Consider the following 18,342-nt stretch of genomic DNA (forward strand, 5'->3'; position numbering starts at 1 on the left):
TAAGATTCATACACGATGCAGTCTATGAGGTGGCTAGTATTAGAGTTAAAAGTGTGGAAAGCCAACTTAGATCCCCAGCATAGCACATGCCCAGAGTGGTATTTTGGTTCTCTTCTTCTCTTATTAGTTCTCACAAGATTAAGTTATTTTATATCAGTATTAGAGCTTAATGGGGCCTTAAAGTACTTTACTTAAGGAAACAATACCATGCAGTAGCTAAAGACAGACTTCAGAAACATCAGAGCTCAAGGTGTATAAAGTTGTGTTCTGCTAGTAACCTGCACTCTGTGATTCAGTTTGATCATATGAAAATGGAGGAGTAAAAGCTATTCACTGAATGGTTGGGATGCATTGGATCGACCTTCTCGTGGTGCATCCCGTGAGTACCCATTTATTGGGGAAACTGACAATCCTTCCTAGCCGACTGAATTCACATGGATCCCAGTCACTTTCAAAGCCAGCAACAAGCAGCTCCTGACAGGTTTCAACCTGACCTGTTGACTGGCTACGGAAGAAGGGCAAACGCTCGAAGAAGAAGACTGAATGGTTGTGAGAATTACATAAAATTATTTATGTCAAGTGTTTTGTGTAGTGCGCATGGAAAGTGCTTAGTAAAAAAGTACATATAATGACTATAATTTTTTCTTCTTTTCTTTAACAGAGCACTGTTCAGCTCTGGCCTATGGTGGTGAGGGGATTGAACCTGGGACTTCTGAGCCTCAGGCACGAGAGACTGTTTGTATAACCATTATGCTATCTATCGCCACTCCCCACTATAATTTCTATTAACATATATATATGTGTGTGTGTGTGTGTGTGTGTATATATATATATTCACTAATGAGAGAATGAGCCAGAGCATCACTTTGGCACATATGATGCCAGAGATCAAACTCAGGACTTCATGCCAGAAGGTTCAATGTTTTATCCAATGTACCACACCTCCCAGGCCACCAATTTTTATTCTTTAGATAGTTATTACTAAACTATAGTTAGGGGCTGGGTGGTGACGCATCTGGTTAAGCACATGCATTACAGTGCACAAGGACATTATCAAAACAGAATCCCAGTCTAAGAGAAATCAGTTACTACAGCAAAATATGACCCTATTTCATATAATAAGTCACTAAAGCAAAATATGACCCCATTTCATATAATCAGTTACTAAAACAAAATACGACCTTATTTCCTACTACAAAGGAATCTTACAAAAAGTAACAGTAAAAAAAAAAAATTCAGAGGGGGCAGGTGATAGTGCACTGGGTCAGTGACACATTACTGCACACAAAGACCTGGGTTCATGTCACAAATCCCCACCTTTGAGGGGAAGCTTCCATAGCAGTGGAACAGTGCTGCAGGTCTCTCTCCTATCTGCCTCTCTCTCCCTCTCTTATCTCTAAGAGGGAGTGGGGGGTGGGATAGAAGAAGCTGTTGCTTCTGTTGAGAAAATAAAATAAAATGAAATAAAAAAGCATCTAAGGTTAGAAAACAGCTCATCCAGAGAAACTCACACTTTTACTATTAGCAAGAACTGAGGTTCGAGGTCCCAGTCATCATATGGGAGGAACTGCATAAGGTAAGCTGCACAAACAATTGAGTGGTGCTATGTTTTCTCTTCTTCACTCTCTACTTGTCTCTCATCCTCTCTTACTATTTTTTTACTTTTATTAGAAGCATCAGAAAGATAAAGAGGAAAGGGGCCGGGTGGTGGTGCCACCTGGTCGATCATGTTACAGTTCGCAAGGAACAGGGTCCCAGGTACCAATCCCCAACAGCAAGGGGAAAACTCTGCAAGTGATGAAGCAATGCTGCAGGTGTCTCTCTCCTTCTCTATAACCCCCTTCCCTTTCAAATTCTAACTATCTCTATCCAACAAATAAAGATAATTTTAAAAACTTTAAAAAAAAAGTGGGTATGTGGCTGGGGAAATGACTCAATGGTAGAGTTGAGGTTCTGGTTCAACCCCTGCAATTCAACCCCTGCAACACTACTTTACCACTCATGCAGCTTTTTCACTGCAAGTAGGGACTGGGGGCATGAACTGGTTCATCACATGGCAACATCTGCATTCTACTGGATTAGTCATCACCCAGCCTACACTCAGAAGCTATTAGCAATTAGAGATTCTGCTATTTTTGATGATAGATGTCAATTACTTGGTGTTTGTCAGGTTTTAGATAGAGGCAGACAGAAAAAGAAACCATAGCACTATAGCTTCCTTCAAAGCAGTGGTGGCAGTACTCAAACTTAAAATGTGCACATACCAAGGCAGCACACTAACCAAGTGAACTATTTCACTGGTCCAATTTTGACTACTTTTGTTCTTTGCACTAATAATTTCTATAGTGATTTAAAAATATTTTATTTGTTTACTTATACGGATAGAGGCAAAAATCAAGAGGGGACTAGAAGACAGAAAGGGAAACAGATACAGAGAACCTACAGCATTGTTTCACCCCTTGAGAGCTTTCTCCCTGCAGGTGAAGACTAGGGGCTTGAACCCAGGTCCTTGTGCACTGTAGCATGTGTGCTCAACCGGGTGTGCTACCACTGGCCCTTTTTACGGTTATTTTTAAAAGATGTGTTTGTTTATTTAATTATGAGACAAAGACCTAAAGGATCACTCTGGCATATGTAATGCTAGACTTTAATCTCAGGGCTTCACAGACTCAAGGAAAGTGCTTTATTTGTTACATGGCAAAGCAATGCACTATCTTGCTATCCCAAGGTCAATTATTTGTGAATATTTGAAACACATGGATTTCATGAATAAAACAAAATATGAAACTTCATTTGTAGTTCCTGGTGTAACAAATCACTAACCCAGTAAAACTTGCAAGGTGGTAAAGTACTGTACAGTGATAATTACTATTAACATGCAATGTCTGTGAACAATCCAATAAAGTTCTTATTGCAGAAAACTTACTCTCAAAAGACGGCTAATAAAGTCTCTTGAAGAGTCTAACCTAAGTTCATACCTTGCTTTTCATAGCAGAAGAGTATGGGCCTAAAAACAATCCAGGTAAAATTTCCTAGAAAAAGGAAGAAACAGTAACCATCAGCAAGTTAAACCAATACATAATGTATACTATACAGTGAGTGAGTTTATGGAGTATTTTCATAGTTGTTATAGTAATCAGCTAAAAAAGTTCATTACTTAGGGTACATTTCCTACCTTCACTGAAAATGATGGGCAAATCAAATGCAGGTAGGTTTTATATGTCCAGTGAGACCTTCAAATTTTAAGTATAGTCCTAAAGTCAGATAGTTTAACTTCTATAGTGCTTTTTGTCAGAAGCTTTAATAGAATTGGTCTATTTTATTGTTGTTTTCTTAGACTAGTAAAGTATTTCTCATTTTACGTCTATACTCTGCTATAGTACATAAATAACATAGTCTAAAAATAAAGAAAATTACCCCTTTGGAGTTATAAAAATCCTCAGTCAAATCAAAAACAACACAAGATAACCACAAAATAACATTAATATTTAAATAAGTACCTTCCAAATGCTGCTTTAAAATCTAATTATTGAGAGTTGGGCAGTAGCTGCGGGTTAAGCCACGTGGTGCGAAGCGCAAGGCGTAAGGATCCGGGTTGGAGCCCCCAGCTCCCCACCTGCAGGGGAGTCGCTTCACAAGTGGTGAAGCAGGTCTGCAGGTGTCTGTCTTTCTCTTCCCCCCCACCATCCCTCCCCCGCGTCTCCCCTCCTCTCTCGATCTCTGTCCTATCCAACGACAGCAACAATAATAAAATAATAAGGGCAACAAAAGTGGGGAAAATGGCCTCCAGGAGCAGTAGATTCGTGGTGCAGGCACCGAGCCCCAGCAATAATCCTGGAGGCAAAATAAAATAAATAAAACTTATTTTTACTTCTTTTATTTTCTCTTTTATTAGATAGGACAGAAAGAAATTGAGAGGGGGGTGGGGAGACAGAGAGGGAGGGAGAGGTGGAGGGGAGCAGGAGGGGGAGGGAGAGAGAGAGATACACCTGCAGACTTGTTTCACCACTCATGAAGCTTCTCCTTCTGCAGGTATGGGGAAAAGGCTCAAACCCCGAGTCCTTGCACATGGTAATGTGTTTGCTAAACCAGGTCACTATTGCCCAATCCCCTACTTTAAAATTTATTGTGAATTTCATGCTTGAGGCTCCTAAGTCGCAGGCTAAATCCTTTGTACCACCATAAATCAGACTTTAGCAATAATCTGGTGTGTGTGGGGGGGTATTTATGGGAATATATTCTTTGGGGGCAGGCAGTGGCAAACCTGGTTAAGTGCTCACATTATAACATGTGAGGATCCAGGTTCAAGTACCTGGTCCCTACCTGCAGGGGAAAAGCTTCACAAGTGATGACGCAGGGCTACAGGTGTCTCTGTCTCCCCCTTCCCTCTCAACTTCTCTGTGTTCATTAGTAATTAAATAAAAATACTAGAAAATAAATAAATAATAGTAAGAAGAAGAAAACAACTTTTTATGCTTGATATACCAAAGGTCACAGGTTCAATCCCCAGTACCACCACAAGCCAGAGCTAAGCAGTGGTGTGGTAAATTAAAATATTAAATTTCAAGAAGAAAATAAGTAAAAGTGAACAATTTCAAAAATGTGATGTGGTTTCCTCAACTTTCCTAAACTTATAAACTAGAAACACAAAATAGCAAATTGCTTTCAAAAAGGAAAATAAATTTACATAATTTTTCAGATAAAGGACTGGGGAGATAGTATAAGGGCTAAACAAAAGGCTTTCATAATTTTTAAGATGAAGAAAACAAGGTGAGGGGGTTGGGCAATAGCCCAACGGGTTAAGCGCACATGGTGCAAAGCACAAGGGCCAGCGTAAGGTTCCCGGTTCTAGCTGCCAGCTCCCCACCTGCAGGGGGGCTCACGTCACAAGCAGTGAAGCAGGTCTGCAGGTGTCTGTCTTTCTCTCCCCTCTCTGTCTTCCTGTCCTCTCTGGATGTCTCTCTGCTCTATATAACAGCAGTAACAACAACATTAATAACAACAACAATAAACAACAAGGGCAACAAAAAGGGAAAAAAATAACCTCCAGGAGCAGTAGATTTACAATGCAGGCGCCGAGACCCAGCAATAACCCTGGAGGTAAAAAGAAAAAAAAAAAAAGAAAAAGAAGAAAAAGAAAACAAGGTGACTCATTAAACACATGGTCACAGCTATGGTTCTTTTTAAATCTTTTTATTTTTATATTTCTAAGACAGTGACAGGAAGAAAAGCAGAAAGACAGAGAGACACTACAGTACCAAAGCTTCCTTCAATGTAGTTTTTTATCTTAAAAAAAAAAAAGATTTTTTATTAATAGGGGGTGGGGGTAGGAAAACCAGATCCTAACTCTGTACACGTGATGCTGGAGATACAACTCAGGACATTATGCTCAAGAGTTACCTCCTAGGCCACCCCTTATCCCCCTCTTTTTTTTTTTTTTTGCTTTCAGGATTATTACTAGGACTAGGTCCCTGTACTACAAATCCACTGTTCCTGGAGATCATTTTTTCCCATTTTTGTTGCCCTTCCTGTTATTGTCACTGTTGTTGGATAGGACAGAGAGAAATGGAGAGAGGAGGGGAAGAGAGAAAGAGGGAGAGAAAGATAGACACCTGTAGACCTGCTTCACCGCACACCAAGTGAGGTGCTGGAACTGGAATCCTTGTGCCGATCCTTGCTTTCATGCCATGTGTACTTACCCCTAACCCCTCTTTTTAAACCAGATCGCTGCTCAGCTCTGGCTTACAGTGGTGCTCACAGTGACAAGCTGAGACCTTGAGGTCTCAAGATATTAAAGTCTTTTTGCAAAACTATTATGCTGTCTACATAGGCCCCTATGGCTCTAATTTAAGAAAGGCAAAATTCATCTTCCATACATCCAAGATTCCCAATTAATCTTAAATATACTGATATTTGAAATACTTATTGACCAATCTAACCATGAAGCAACACTTGTCAAATCTTTTGTGAAAATTAAGTTATTTTAAATGAAGATTGCTATGATATTGACAGGCTTAAAAAAACAAAGATGTTGTTATACCTGCATCTCACGTCTCATAGGGTAGGTCCACTCCTTTAAAATAGAAAGAAAACATGAGAAAAAAATTAAAAAGTAAGCAATATTATGAAAACTATCAATCAGTTAAATATATAACAATCAAATTAAAAGAAATACATTTTTACTTTAACAATACTTTATAAAAATAGATAGAACTGGTTTCACAAATACCTGAAAATTTATATAAGATATATTAGTTAAGGTATTTTTTAAATACCTGGACTTTCAAAGTTATGATTATGCTACTATTCATACAAGGGATGGGACAGATACTGTGTTTGTGTATAGAAAAGGAATTTGTGTAGAACACATGGCTAGATATTCCAGAATTTTCTCCCCAAAATTAACTCTCTAAATCAAGAGATATCAAACAGACATTTTGTTTGTCATGCTAACTCAAAACAACTGGCAATAGATAAATTAAAGCACTGTGTGGAGAAAAACTCAGGAAGTCTATCTGCAGTAAAAGAAGAATAGCATATTTGTCATACCAGATCTTAACTGAAAGATATGTATCAATCAAAAAACTTTTTCCATATTTCAATTGGGCTTAAGATTTAGTCCAGTTTAGTTTCCTTCATAAATACATTTAATATGTATTTTTTTTAATTTCTTTATTGGGGAATTAATATTTTACATTTAACAGTAAATACAATAGTTTGTACATGCATAACATTCCCCAGTTTCCCATATAACAATACAACCCCCACCAGGTCCTCTGTCATCCTTCTTGGACCTATTAATATGTCTTTAATGGTAAAGATTTCATAATAAAGATGTTATGAAATACTGATGACAAGATTGAAAATATTTTATTTTATTAAATATTTATTCCCTTTTGTTGCCCTTTGTTGTTTTTTTATTGTTGTAGATTTTTATTTTTTTATATTTATTTTTTATTGTTGTTATTGATGCTGCTGTTGTTGGATAGGACAGAGAGAAATGGAGAGAGGAGGGGAAGACAGAGAGGGGAGAGAAAGATAGACTCATGCAGACCTGCTTCACAGCCTGTGAATTGACTCCCCCGCAGGTGGGGAGCCAGGGACTCAAACTGGGATCCTTACATTGGTCCTTGTGCTTTGCGCCACTTGCGCTTAACCCGCTGTGCTACCTCCCAACTCCCAGATTGAAAATATTTTAAAAGACAAGGAAAAAAGCAGTTGTAATTAATATCTGTAGCACAGATACTCTTTATTTATAAGTGGTTTATATGTCCAAAATGTGCAACTTGGAATTTTTTTTTAATTAGGGTTATTGCTGGAGCTCAGTGCCTGTACAATGTCTCTACTGTTCCCAGTGCATTTGTTTTTTCTTTGATATGACAGAAGGAAATAGAGAAAGTGGAGAAGAAAGAGGAAGAGAGGAAAAGAAATGCCTGCAATATTTCTTCATCACTCTTGAAACTTTCCCATGCAGATAGGGACCAATCGTTTAAACCAGGGATCCTTGCACAAGGTAATGTTTGAGCTTTACCCAGTCCACCAAACCCCCCCAACTTGGAATTATAAATAGAAATTACACCCCCACACCTATGAACATCTAATTTTCGACAAAGGTGCCCATTATTAAATAGGGAAAGGAAAGTCTCTTCAACAAGTGGTGTTGGGAAAATTGGGTTGATTCATACAGAAGAATGAAAATGAACCTCTCTCTACACATCAACAGAAACAAAAGTAAATTCCAATTGGATCAAGGTCTTGGATGTTAAACCAGAAACTATCAAATACTTAAAGCAAAATGTTGGCAGAACTCTTTTCCATCTAAATTTTATGGGCATCTTCAATGATATAAATCCAATTGCAAGGAAGATAAACTAAAATAAACCAATTTGGGCAGATGAACTTACCGGCGTCCTGGAACCCCACCTCTCCATGGGGCCCTACCCCACTAGGTAAAGACAGAAACTGGAAGTATGGATCAACCTACCAATGGCCATGTCCAGCAGAGAAGCAATTACAGAAGCCAGACCTTCTACCTTCTGAACCCCATAATGTATGACCATGGGTCCATACCCTGGGTCCATATGTATGACCCTGGGTCCATACTCCCAGAGGAATAAAAAAAATAGGAAAGCATCCAATAGAGGGGGTGGGATGGAGAATTCTCGTGGTGGGAATTGTGTTCAATTGTAACCCTCTTGCCCAAAGAACTTGTTGTTCATTATTAAATAAATTTTAAAAGTAAACTAATGGGGGGGGGGGGACTTAGCGCACCGAGTTAAGTGCACATGGCGCGAAGCACAAGGGCCTGCTCAAGATCCTGGTTAGGGGGGGATTTCGGGCGGTGGCGCAGTGGGTTAAGCGCATGTGGTGCAAAGCGCAGCGACCTGCGTTAAGGATCCCGGTTCGAGCCCCCGGCTCCCCATCTGCAGGGGAGTCGCTCCACAAGCGGTGAGGCAAGTCTGCAGGTGTCTGTCTTTCTCTCCCCCTCTGTCTTCCCCTGCTCTCTCCATTTCTCTCTGTCCTATCCAACAACGAACAACATCAGCAATGGCAATAATAATAACCACAACGAGGCTACAACAAAAAGGGGGAAAAATGGCCTCCAGGAGCGGTGGATTCATGGTGCAGGCACTGAGCCCAGCAATAACCCTGGAGGGAGGAAAAAAAAAAAAAAAAGATCCTGGTTGGAGCCCAGGCCCCCCACCTGCAGGGGCGTCGCTTGATAAGTGGTGAAGCAGATCTGCAGGTGTCTGTCTTCCCCTCCTCTCTCAATTTCTCTCTGTCCTATCCAAGGACGACGACGACATCAATGACAACAACAACAATAATAACAAGAACAAAGGGGAAAAAACAAGCCTCCAGGAGCAGTGGATTCGATCCAGAAAGAAAATGAAAAAAGGACGGAGGGTAGATAGCATAATGGTTATTATGCAAACAGACTCTCATGCCTGAGGCTCCAAAGTGTCAGGCTCAATCCCCTGCACCACCATAAGCCAGAGCTGAACAGTGCTCTGGTTAAAAAATTAAAAAAAAAAAAGAAAAGAAAAAAGGAAAAAGAAACTACTACTCAAAGAGACCTCCTACAGAATGGGAGATCTATATATGGCATACACCAGATAAAAGATTAATAACTAAAGTATACAGAGTAACAACCCCATCCAAAAATGGTGAGAGGATATGAACAGAATATTCACCCAAGAGATCCAAAAGGTCAACAACATATGAAAAAATGCTCCAAGTCATTGATTGTCAGTTCTCTGACAAAAAAAGACAACAATGATACCATTTCACTCCTATTAAAATGTCATACATTGGGGGTCGCGTGGTAGTGCAACGGGTTAAACACACCTGGCGCAAAGCGCAAGGACCAGCATAAGGATACCAGTTCCGAGCCCCGGCTCCCCACCTGCAGGGGAGTCGCTTCACAGGCAGTGAAGCAGGTCTGCACTTGTCTTTCTCTCTCCATCTCTGTCTTCCCCTCCTCTCTCCATTTCTCACTGTCCTATCCAACAGCGAACAACGTCAACAGCAACAATAATAACCACGGCAAGGCTACAACAACAAGGGCAACAAAAGGGGGGAAAGTGGCCTCCAGGAGCAGTGGATTCATGGTGCAGGCACCGAACCCCAGCAATAACCCTAAAGGCAAAAAAAAAAAAAAAAAAACATACATCAGAAAAGGTAGCAACAACAAATGCTGGAGAGGTCATGAGGACAAAGGAACCTTCTTGCACTGCTGGTGGGAATGTAAATTGGGCCAAACCCTGTGGAAAGCAGTCTAGAGAACTCTCAGAAGACTAGAAGTGGACCTACCCTATGACACTGCAATCCCTCTCCTGGGGATATAGCCAAAGGAAGCAAACATACCAATCCAAAAAGACCGGTGTATACCTATGCTCATAGCAGCACAATTTGAAATAGCCAAAACCTGGAAGCAACCCAGGTGTCCAACAATAGATGAGTGGCTGAGTAAGTTGTGATATATATATATATATATACTCAGCTATTAAAACTCGTGAATTCACCTTTTTAAATATATATATATATATATTTATTCCCTTTTGTTGCCCTTGTTTTATTGTAGTTATTGATGTCGTCTTTGTTGGATAGGACAGAATGAAATGGAGAGAGGAGGAGAGAAAGACACTTGCAGACCTGCTTCACCACTTGTGAAGCGACACTCCTGCAAGTGGGGAGCCTGGGTCTTGAACCGGGATCCTTACACCGGGTCCTTGGGTTTTGTGCCACTTGAGCTTAACCCGTTGCATTGGATCAACCTTCTCGTGGTGCATCCCGTGAGTACCCATTCATTGGGGAAACTGACGATCCTTCCTAGCCAACTGAATCCACATGGATCCCAGTCACTTTCAAAGCCAGCAACAAGCAGCTCCTGACAGCTTTCAACCTGACCTGTTGACTGGCTATGGAAGAAGGGCAAACGCTAGAAGAAGAACCCGTTGCAGTACCACCCGACTCCTGTAAATTCACCTTCTTCACCTCATCTTGGATGAAGTTTAAAGGAATCATGTTAAGTGAGATAAGTCAGAAAGAAAAGGATGAATATGGGGTGATCTCACTCATAGACAGAAGTTGAGAAATAAGAACAGAAGGGAAAATACAAAGCAGAACTTAGACTGGAATTGGCATATTACACTGAAGTAAAAGACTCAAAAAGTAGGGGAGGGTTCGGATCCTGGAATATGATGGCAAAGGAGGACCTAGAATGGGCTGAACTGTTATGTGGAAAACTAAGAAATGTTACACATGTACAAACTACAGTATTTTATTGTCGTTTATAAACCACTAATCCCAATAAAGAAAAAAAAAAAAAAGAGGGCAGGGTAGATAGCATGATGGTTATGCAAAGAGACTTTCATTCCTGAGGCTCTGAAGTCCCAGGTTCAATCCCCCCACACCATAAAGCAGAACTAAGCAGTGCTCGGTAAAAAAAAAAAAAAAAAAAACAGAAGGAAAAACACAAAGTAAACTTGAGCTGGAATTGGTGTAATACAACAACATAGGGAGCCGGGCGGTAGCACAGCGGGTTAAGCGCAGGTGGCGCTAAGCGCAAGGACCGGCATGAGGATCCCGGTTCGAGCCCCCGGCTCCCCACCTGCAGGGGAGTCGCTTCACAGGCGGTGAAGCAGATCTGCAGGTGTCTGTCTTTCTCTCCTCCTCTCTGTCTTCCCCTCCTCTCTCCATTTCTCTCTGTCCTATCCAACGACGATGACATCAACTACAACAACAATAAAAAGACAACAAAGGGCAACAAAAAGGAAGATAAATAAATAAAATTACAAAAAAAAATCTTAAAAAAAAAAAATACAACAACATAAAAGATTCTGGGGCAAAGGGTAGTTAGTGTTCAGGTCCTGGAACATGATGGGGGGTGGGTGTATAGATTGTTATATGGAAAACCAAGATATGTTACACATGTACAAACTATTGTATTTTACTCGACTGTAAACCATTATTCCCTCCAATAAAGAAAAAAATAGATTGCTAAAGTTAAAATGGTAAAGATTAAAATAAGCTTTTTATTTATTATTTTGAAACATCAGGATTACAGAAAATTGCAAATAGTATCTGGCATTTTCTTTACCCTTCACCCAGATTTACCAAGTAAGAAAAGTAATTTTTTTAATATTTATTTATTTATTCCCTTTTTGTTGTCATTATTTTATTGTTGTGGTTATTATCATTGTTGTTGTTGGATATGACAGAAATGGAGAGGAGGGGAAAACAGAGAGGGGGACAGAAAGACATGAGCAGACCTGCTTCACCACTTCTGAAGCGACTCCCGTGCAGATGGGGAGCCAGAGGCTCGAACCAGGATCCTTATGCCCATCCTTGGGCTTTGCGCCACCTGCGCTTAACCCACTGCGCTACCTACCGCACGACTCCCAATAATTTTTTTTTTATCTTTATTTGTTGGATAAAGGCAGCCAGAAACCAAGAGGGTAGGGGGAGATAGGGAGACACCTGCAGCACTGCTTCACCGCTCGCAAAGCTTTCCCCCTGCAAGTGGGGGCTGGGGGCTTGAACCTGGGTGTTTGTGCATTTTAACACGTGCACTTAATCAGGTGCACCATCACCCAGTCCCCTTTTTTTTTTTCCTCCATGGTTATTGATGGGGCTCAGTGCCTGCACCACAAATCCACTGCTCCTGAAGGCTATTTTTTTCCCCTTTTGCTGCCATTGTTGTTTATCGTTGTTATTATTGCTGTTGGATAGAACCGAGAGATATAGAGAGAGGAAGGGAGAAAAAAATAGACACCAGCAGACCTGCTTCACCGCCTGTGAAGCAACCCCCCTGCAGGTGGGGAGCCAGGGGCTCGAACCGAGATCTTTAAGTTGGTCCTTGTGCTTACCGCCATGCACACTTAACCAGCTGCACTACCCAGCCCCCTTTTTTAAGAAAATCAGAGCATCACTCTAACACATATTATGCCAGGGACTGAACTCAGAAACTCTTGATTTTAAGTCCGATGCTCTAGCCACTTAGCCAATTCTTGGACCACAGAAAATTATTATTGTTTATAATTATCTTTATTGGATAGACAGAAATTTAGAGGTAAGGAGAGAGACAGAGACCAGCACTGCTTCATGGCTCACAAAGCTTTCCCCCTGCAGGTGGGAAATGGGAGAAGGAACCTGGCTCCTCACACACTATAACATATGCTTTAATTTTATTTTTTAATATTTATTTATTCCCTTTTGTTGCCTTTGTTGTTTTATCATTGTAGTTATTATTGTTGTTGTTATTGATGTGGTTGTTGGATAGGACAGAGAAATGGAGAGAGATGGGCAAGACAGAGAGGGGGAGAGAAAGATAGACCTGCTTCACCACCTGTGAAGCTACTCCCCTGCAGGTGGGGAACCAGGGGCTCAAACCGGGATCCTTAAGCCGGTCCTTGCCCTTTGCACCACCTTCGCTTAACACGCTGCACTACAGCCCGACTCCCAACATGTGCTCTTAACCAGGAATCACGTGTGCCACCACCTGGCCTCAGGAAAAAAAAAATTTAACTCCTAAACAGAAATGTTATAGAGCTATAATAAAGAGAAAATAATAAACCTGTAATAAATTTGTTGCCTTGCTTTTTTTTTTTTTTTACCAGAGCATTGGCATTGTTCAGCTCTGGCTTATGGTGGTGTGGAGGATTAAACCTGGAGCCTCAATCATGAGAGTCTGTTTGCATAACCATTATGCTGTCTACCCTCCGTCCGCTTGCTTTTTTTTTTTTTGAGGTTAATGGTTTACAGTGTATTCATTGACACAAGGATGCAGTTTGCTTTTTTTTTTTTATTAGAGAAGCGGAAATTGATTTATTTTGAAAATTGGTCTAGCAATGTAGTAGAAATAGGCTACAAGTCCTGAGAAGCTCTGCAAGAGAGTAAGGGGAAAAAAAAAAAAGAGAGTAAGGGAAAATCCCCAGATAAAGACCCAACACCCACACAAATACAAAAAAGCACAAACCCAGAAAGGTTACAGAGCACTAATGCGGTGTCCTGAGAAAATCTTATCCTTCATGGTCCTTTATTTGTTGTTTCTTATTTGATAGGACAGAGAGAAATTGGTAGGGGAAGAGAAGATAGAGAGGGAAAGAGAGAGACACCTCCAACACTGCTTCACCACTCATGAAGCATCTCCTAATTATGAATATAATCACCCACATAATCACCACGTACATCAAATAGATTTCTACTATCTTAGAAAGTTCCCTTGGGCCAAGGAGATAGCACAGTGGTTATGCAAAAGGCTTTCACACCTGAGGCTCCAAGGTCCCAGCAACACTATCCAGAAATGAGCAGTGCTCTGGTCTTTCTTTTACCACTGTCATTAAAATACTAAAAAGAAAGTTCCCTCATTTCTCAGTCTACTGCCTCCAACTCCTCAGGTGATCACTGACTTCAATCACTATGGATTCCATTTCACCTGTTTTTGAATTTGCTACATCATACAGCAGTACTATTCTGTTTGGCTTCTTTCTCTCAACCTGTGTAATAAATTCATGATCTCATATATGTCCATAGTTATTGCATTTTCACTGCTATGTATATACTATTGCATGAATATTCCACAATTTACCTAAACTCTGGGGGAGATTTAAGTAAATGCCAGGTTTTGATAATTATACATACAGAGGCAGTGAAAATTCTAGAGGCCAGGAAAATAGCACAATGTTTATGCAAAAGACTTTGATGCCTGAGACTTAAAGGTCCCAGGTTCAATCCCTGGCACCATTGTATACTAGAGGTGAAACTGTACTCTGGTTTAAAAATATCTTATTTATTTCTCCTATATGTAAAATAGCAATGGAGGTACAGGTTAGATAGCATAATGGTATGCAAAAGACTCATGCCTGAGACTCCAAAGTCCCAGGTTCAATCTCTAGCACCACCATAAACCAGAGCTAAGCAGTGCTCTGGTAAAATTTTTTTTAATTAATTAATTAAAAATATATATGGGATGCAATGAAATTGCTAGATTACAGTGCAGGCCTAGACATTACCAAAAGTTTTCCAAAATTAACATTATGTTTTATTTGTTTATTATGTTACCATGTCTTATCTAATGTCCATTTACAGTTTTGTGGAAACAGAAAGCATCCTCCATTTTCATTTTTTTATTACTAGTATCTTTTTTAAAATTTCTTTATTGGGGGATTAATGTTTTACAGTTGACAGCAAATACAATAGTTTGTGCATACATTACATTCCTCAGTTTTCCACATAACAATAAAACCCCCCACTAGGTCCTCTGTCATCCTTTTTCAGGACCTGTACTCTCCCCCGACCCACACCAGAGTCTTCTACTTTGGTGCTATTATTAGTATCTTTATTGGACAGAGACAGCCAGAAATCAAGAGGGAAGGATGTGATAGAGAAAGACAGAGACAGAGAGACACCTGTAGCACTGCTTCACCACTCAAAAAGCTTTTCCCCTGCAGGTAGGGTCTGGGGGTTAAAACCTGGATCCTTGTGCATCATAACATCTGCACCACTCAGTCCCTTAAACTAGAACTTTAAAGATTACATCTGGGGTCTCAGGCATGAGGTCCTGAGTCTGATCCCCAGCACTGCAAGTGCCAGTAATGTTCTGGTTCTCTCTCACTAATAAATAAAACCTTAAAAAAAAAAAAAAAAGAGTTGGGAAGAACTCAGTGCACAGTGTACTAAAACAGAAAAATGAACTATAAGCCAGGAGATCAAGGTTGTCTGTTTTGTGCTAATGTGTTCTTTCAAAAGAGCATTTAACCTCTGTAACCTGCAATTTCTTCATGTGAAATTTGACAAAACTGCAAATTAAAAGGTTGCTTCTGGTACTGAAACTACAGAATAATTTTTCCTTTCTAATTTTTATTAGGGAAGATAGAAATTGAGAAAGGACAAGGCGAGTGAGGGAGGGAGAAAAAGACATTTGCAGACCTCTTCACCACTTGTGAAGTGGATTCCCTGCAGGTGAGGAGTGGGAGCTTGAACTCAGTTGCCCTTGGTATCATGTGTGCACCACCTCCCAGCATCCACAATAATTTTGTTGGCTATTAGCATGCTCCTGGGCTGGGTAATAGCATAATGATTATACAAAAAAAGACTTTCATGTCTGAGGCTCTCAAGTCCCAGGTTCAGTTCCATGCAACATCATAAACTAGTGCTCTGAGGAAAATAGAAGGGGGTGGGGAAGAAGGAGGATGAAGGAGAGACGGGCTCCTTTAAGAAAGACAAACATGGAGGAGGGGTAGCACAACGGGTTAAGCACAGGTGGCGCAAAGCTCAAGAACCAGCATTAAGGATCCCAGTTCAAACCCCTGGCTCCCCACCTGCAGGGGAGTCGCTTCACACCCGGTGAAGCAGGTCTGCAGGTACTTTTCTCTCCCCCTCTGTCTTGCCCATCTCTCTCCATTTCTCTCTTATCTTATCTAACAACGACATCAATAATAGCTACAATAATAAAACAAGGGCAACAAAAAGGGAATAAATATTAAAAAAAAAAAAAGAAAGAAAGAAACACACAACAACACTGGCTTAAGGTAGTGGAGGAGGAGCAGAGAGAAAAAGGTTAAACCTGGGACCTAGAGCCTCAGGGACCAAAACAAAGGACTCTGGGGAGGAAGGGGGTGAGGAGCTATGGGGTCTTGGTGCATGATGGTATAAAAGACCCAAGTCAGGGGCTCAAAGTGTTCTCCAGACACCTAACAAGGGGAGATGAGAAATTGTACTCATGTGTCAACAACTGTACTGTAAGCCATTAAGCCCCAATAAAATGGTAAAAGGCAAATAATTAATTCTAATCCTTCTCTAGGTGAGGGTGGCACAATGGCCAGAACACTGGACTCTATTCTAGTATAGCATGTGCCAGAGTGATGCTTTCTCTGTTTTCTCTCTGCGGGTGTATGTTAATAAATCTTTTATAAAGTGAAAACCTTGGGCAACTGAAGTATCTCATTTGACAATGTTGCTTTGGCATTTGTACAAATAAGGTTTGATTCCAGGCCCCACTGCATTGAAGAAAGATGTGGTCTCTTTTCACTCTTTCTACCTTTTAAAACAAGGATCACAACCACAAAATCAGTCCAAAGTGAGCCTATATGAAGATACTCAATAGTATAAACACTTGATATAAGCTAGATATTTAAAAACAGATCTTTATTTCATTTATATATTTAGTGGAATTTTCTTTTTTTTTCTTTCATGATTCTTTTATTTCCTTTTGTTGCTCTTGTTTTTTATTGTTGTTGTAGTTCTTACTGTTGTTACTGATGTCATCGTTGTTGGATAGGACAGAGAGAAATGGAGAGAGGAGGGGAAGACAGAGAGGGGGAGAGAAAGATAGACACCTGCAGACCTGCTTCACTGCCTGTGAAGCAACTCCCCTGCAGGTGGGGAGCCTGGGACTCGAACTGGGATCCTTACACCTGTCCTTGCTGTGCCACCTGCACTTAACCTGCTGCACTACCGCCGGGCTCCCTTTCATTTATTTTTTAAGTCATTTTTAAGATGTTTAAAACTGCACATTGTGGGGAAAGACATAGGTCAGCAGGTAGGAGGCCTGCCTTGCCATGTGTACAGTGGAAACCTCAACATCACATGGGAAGTACTACAGTACCATCAAAGGATGCCTTGAGGCTGTGGTGTCTGTCCATCTAGGCAAATTTTAAAAATTAAGAGGGAGGGGGGTGTACAGGTCCTAGAAAAGGAAGACAGAGGATCTAGTGGGGGTTGTATTATTATGTGGAAAACTGAGAAATGTTATGTAAACTATTGTATTTACTGTCAACTGTAAAACATTAATCCCCCAATAAAGGAAAAAAATTTCAGAAAAAATACACACACTGATGAAATTAGCATAGGAGAGGTTAAGAATGGGGGGGGCAAAAAAAGGTCTAAACATTTTAAGATTTCTTTCTTTTTTTTCTTTAAGATTTTATTTATTTATTCATGAAAAGATAGGAGAAAGAACCAGACATTACTCTGGCACATGTGCTGCAGGGATTGAACTCAGAACCTCATGCTTGAGAGTCCAAAGCCTTATCACTGAGCCACCTCCCGGACCACAAGATTTATTTCTTGATCCTACTAGAGTCTGAGTGTCCCCATCCTGTTGAGCCCTCACGAAACTCCATCTTACTATTCTGCGATACCATAAAGTATCTCAAGATATCAAGAGGAAATTTATTTTTTGCCTCCAGGGTATGGCTGGGGCTCGGTGAAGAATCCACTGCTCCTGGAGGCTACCTTTTCCCTTTTTTGCCCTTGTTTATCGTTATTATTATTTTTGTCACTGCTGTCGTTGTTGTTGGATAGGACCGAGAGAAATGAAGAGAGAAGGGGGAAGACAGAGAGGGGAAGAGAAAGACAGACACCTGCAGACCTGTTTCACTGCCTGTGAAGCGACTTCCCTGCAGGTGGGGAGCCGGGGCTGGAATCGGGATCTTAACGCTGGTCCTTGCGCTTTGCGCCACGTGCACTTAACCCGCTGTCCAATGAGAGGAAAACCTCTGAATACATGTTTGTAGGGAATAAATTAGGTCGAAAAGAAAGCACCCCGAATTAGGTATCAGGAGTCCAAATTATAAATCATCTTATGCTCGATATTAAACTCTCCCTCAAAGGGCAATATTTCTGACTGAAAGTTTGGATTCAGACGAGCTGTGACAATTCATGCTGCTGGTCTTAAAAAAAGAAAACCAGTTTGGAAAACTTTTCCAAGGCGCACTTCCCAGGCTGAGGCAGGCCCGGGTCTAATTCTACACCTGGGCCCTTGGGGCCCGGGAGTGAATGCTCGCCACCAAAGCTCTCTCTCAAATTAGGATTTCAAACGTCCTATCGTTTTTGTCA

The 18,342-nt window shown here is 40.7% G+C and overlaps 1 protein-coding gene across 3 annotated transcripts in view; it reads right to left on the reverse strand.

The window, feature by feature from the left end:
• Positions 1-18,342, reverse strand: part of STYX (serine/threonine/tyrosine interacting protein) — a 61,481-nt gene that overhangs the window by 42,396 nt on the left and 743 nt on the right. For 2 of the 3 annotated variants that reach the window (XM_007535520.3, XM_060174953.1), the window contains exons 2-3: positions 6,041-6,073; positions 2,979-3,032 (exon numbers count right to left, since the gene is read on the reverse strand). In XM_007535520.3, the coding sequence (XP_007535582.1) occupies positions 2,979-3,032; positions 6,041-6,073 (87 nt within the window). The remainder of the gene's footprint in view (positions 1-2,978; positions 3,033-6,040; positions 6,074-18,342) is intronic. The other variant, XM_060174952.1, reaches the window with a different exon arrangement.

The sequence above is a fragment of the Erinaceus europaeus genome, chromosome 16, assembly GCF_950295315.1.
Source record: "Erinaceus europaeus chromosome 16, mEriEur2.1, whole genome shotgun sequence".
Classification (NCBI taxonomy): domain Eukaryota; kingdom Metazoa; phylum Chordata; class Mammalia; order Eulipotyphla; family Erinaceidae; genus Erinaceus; species Erinaceus europaeus.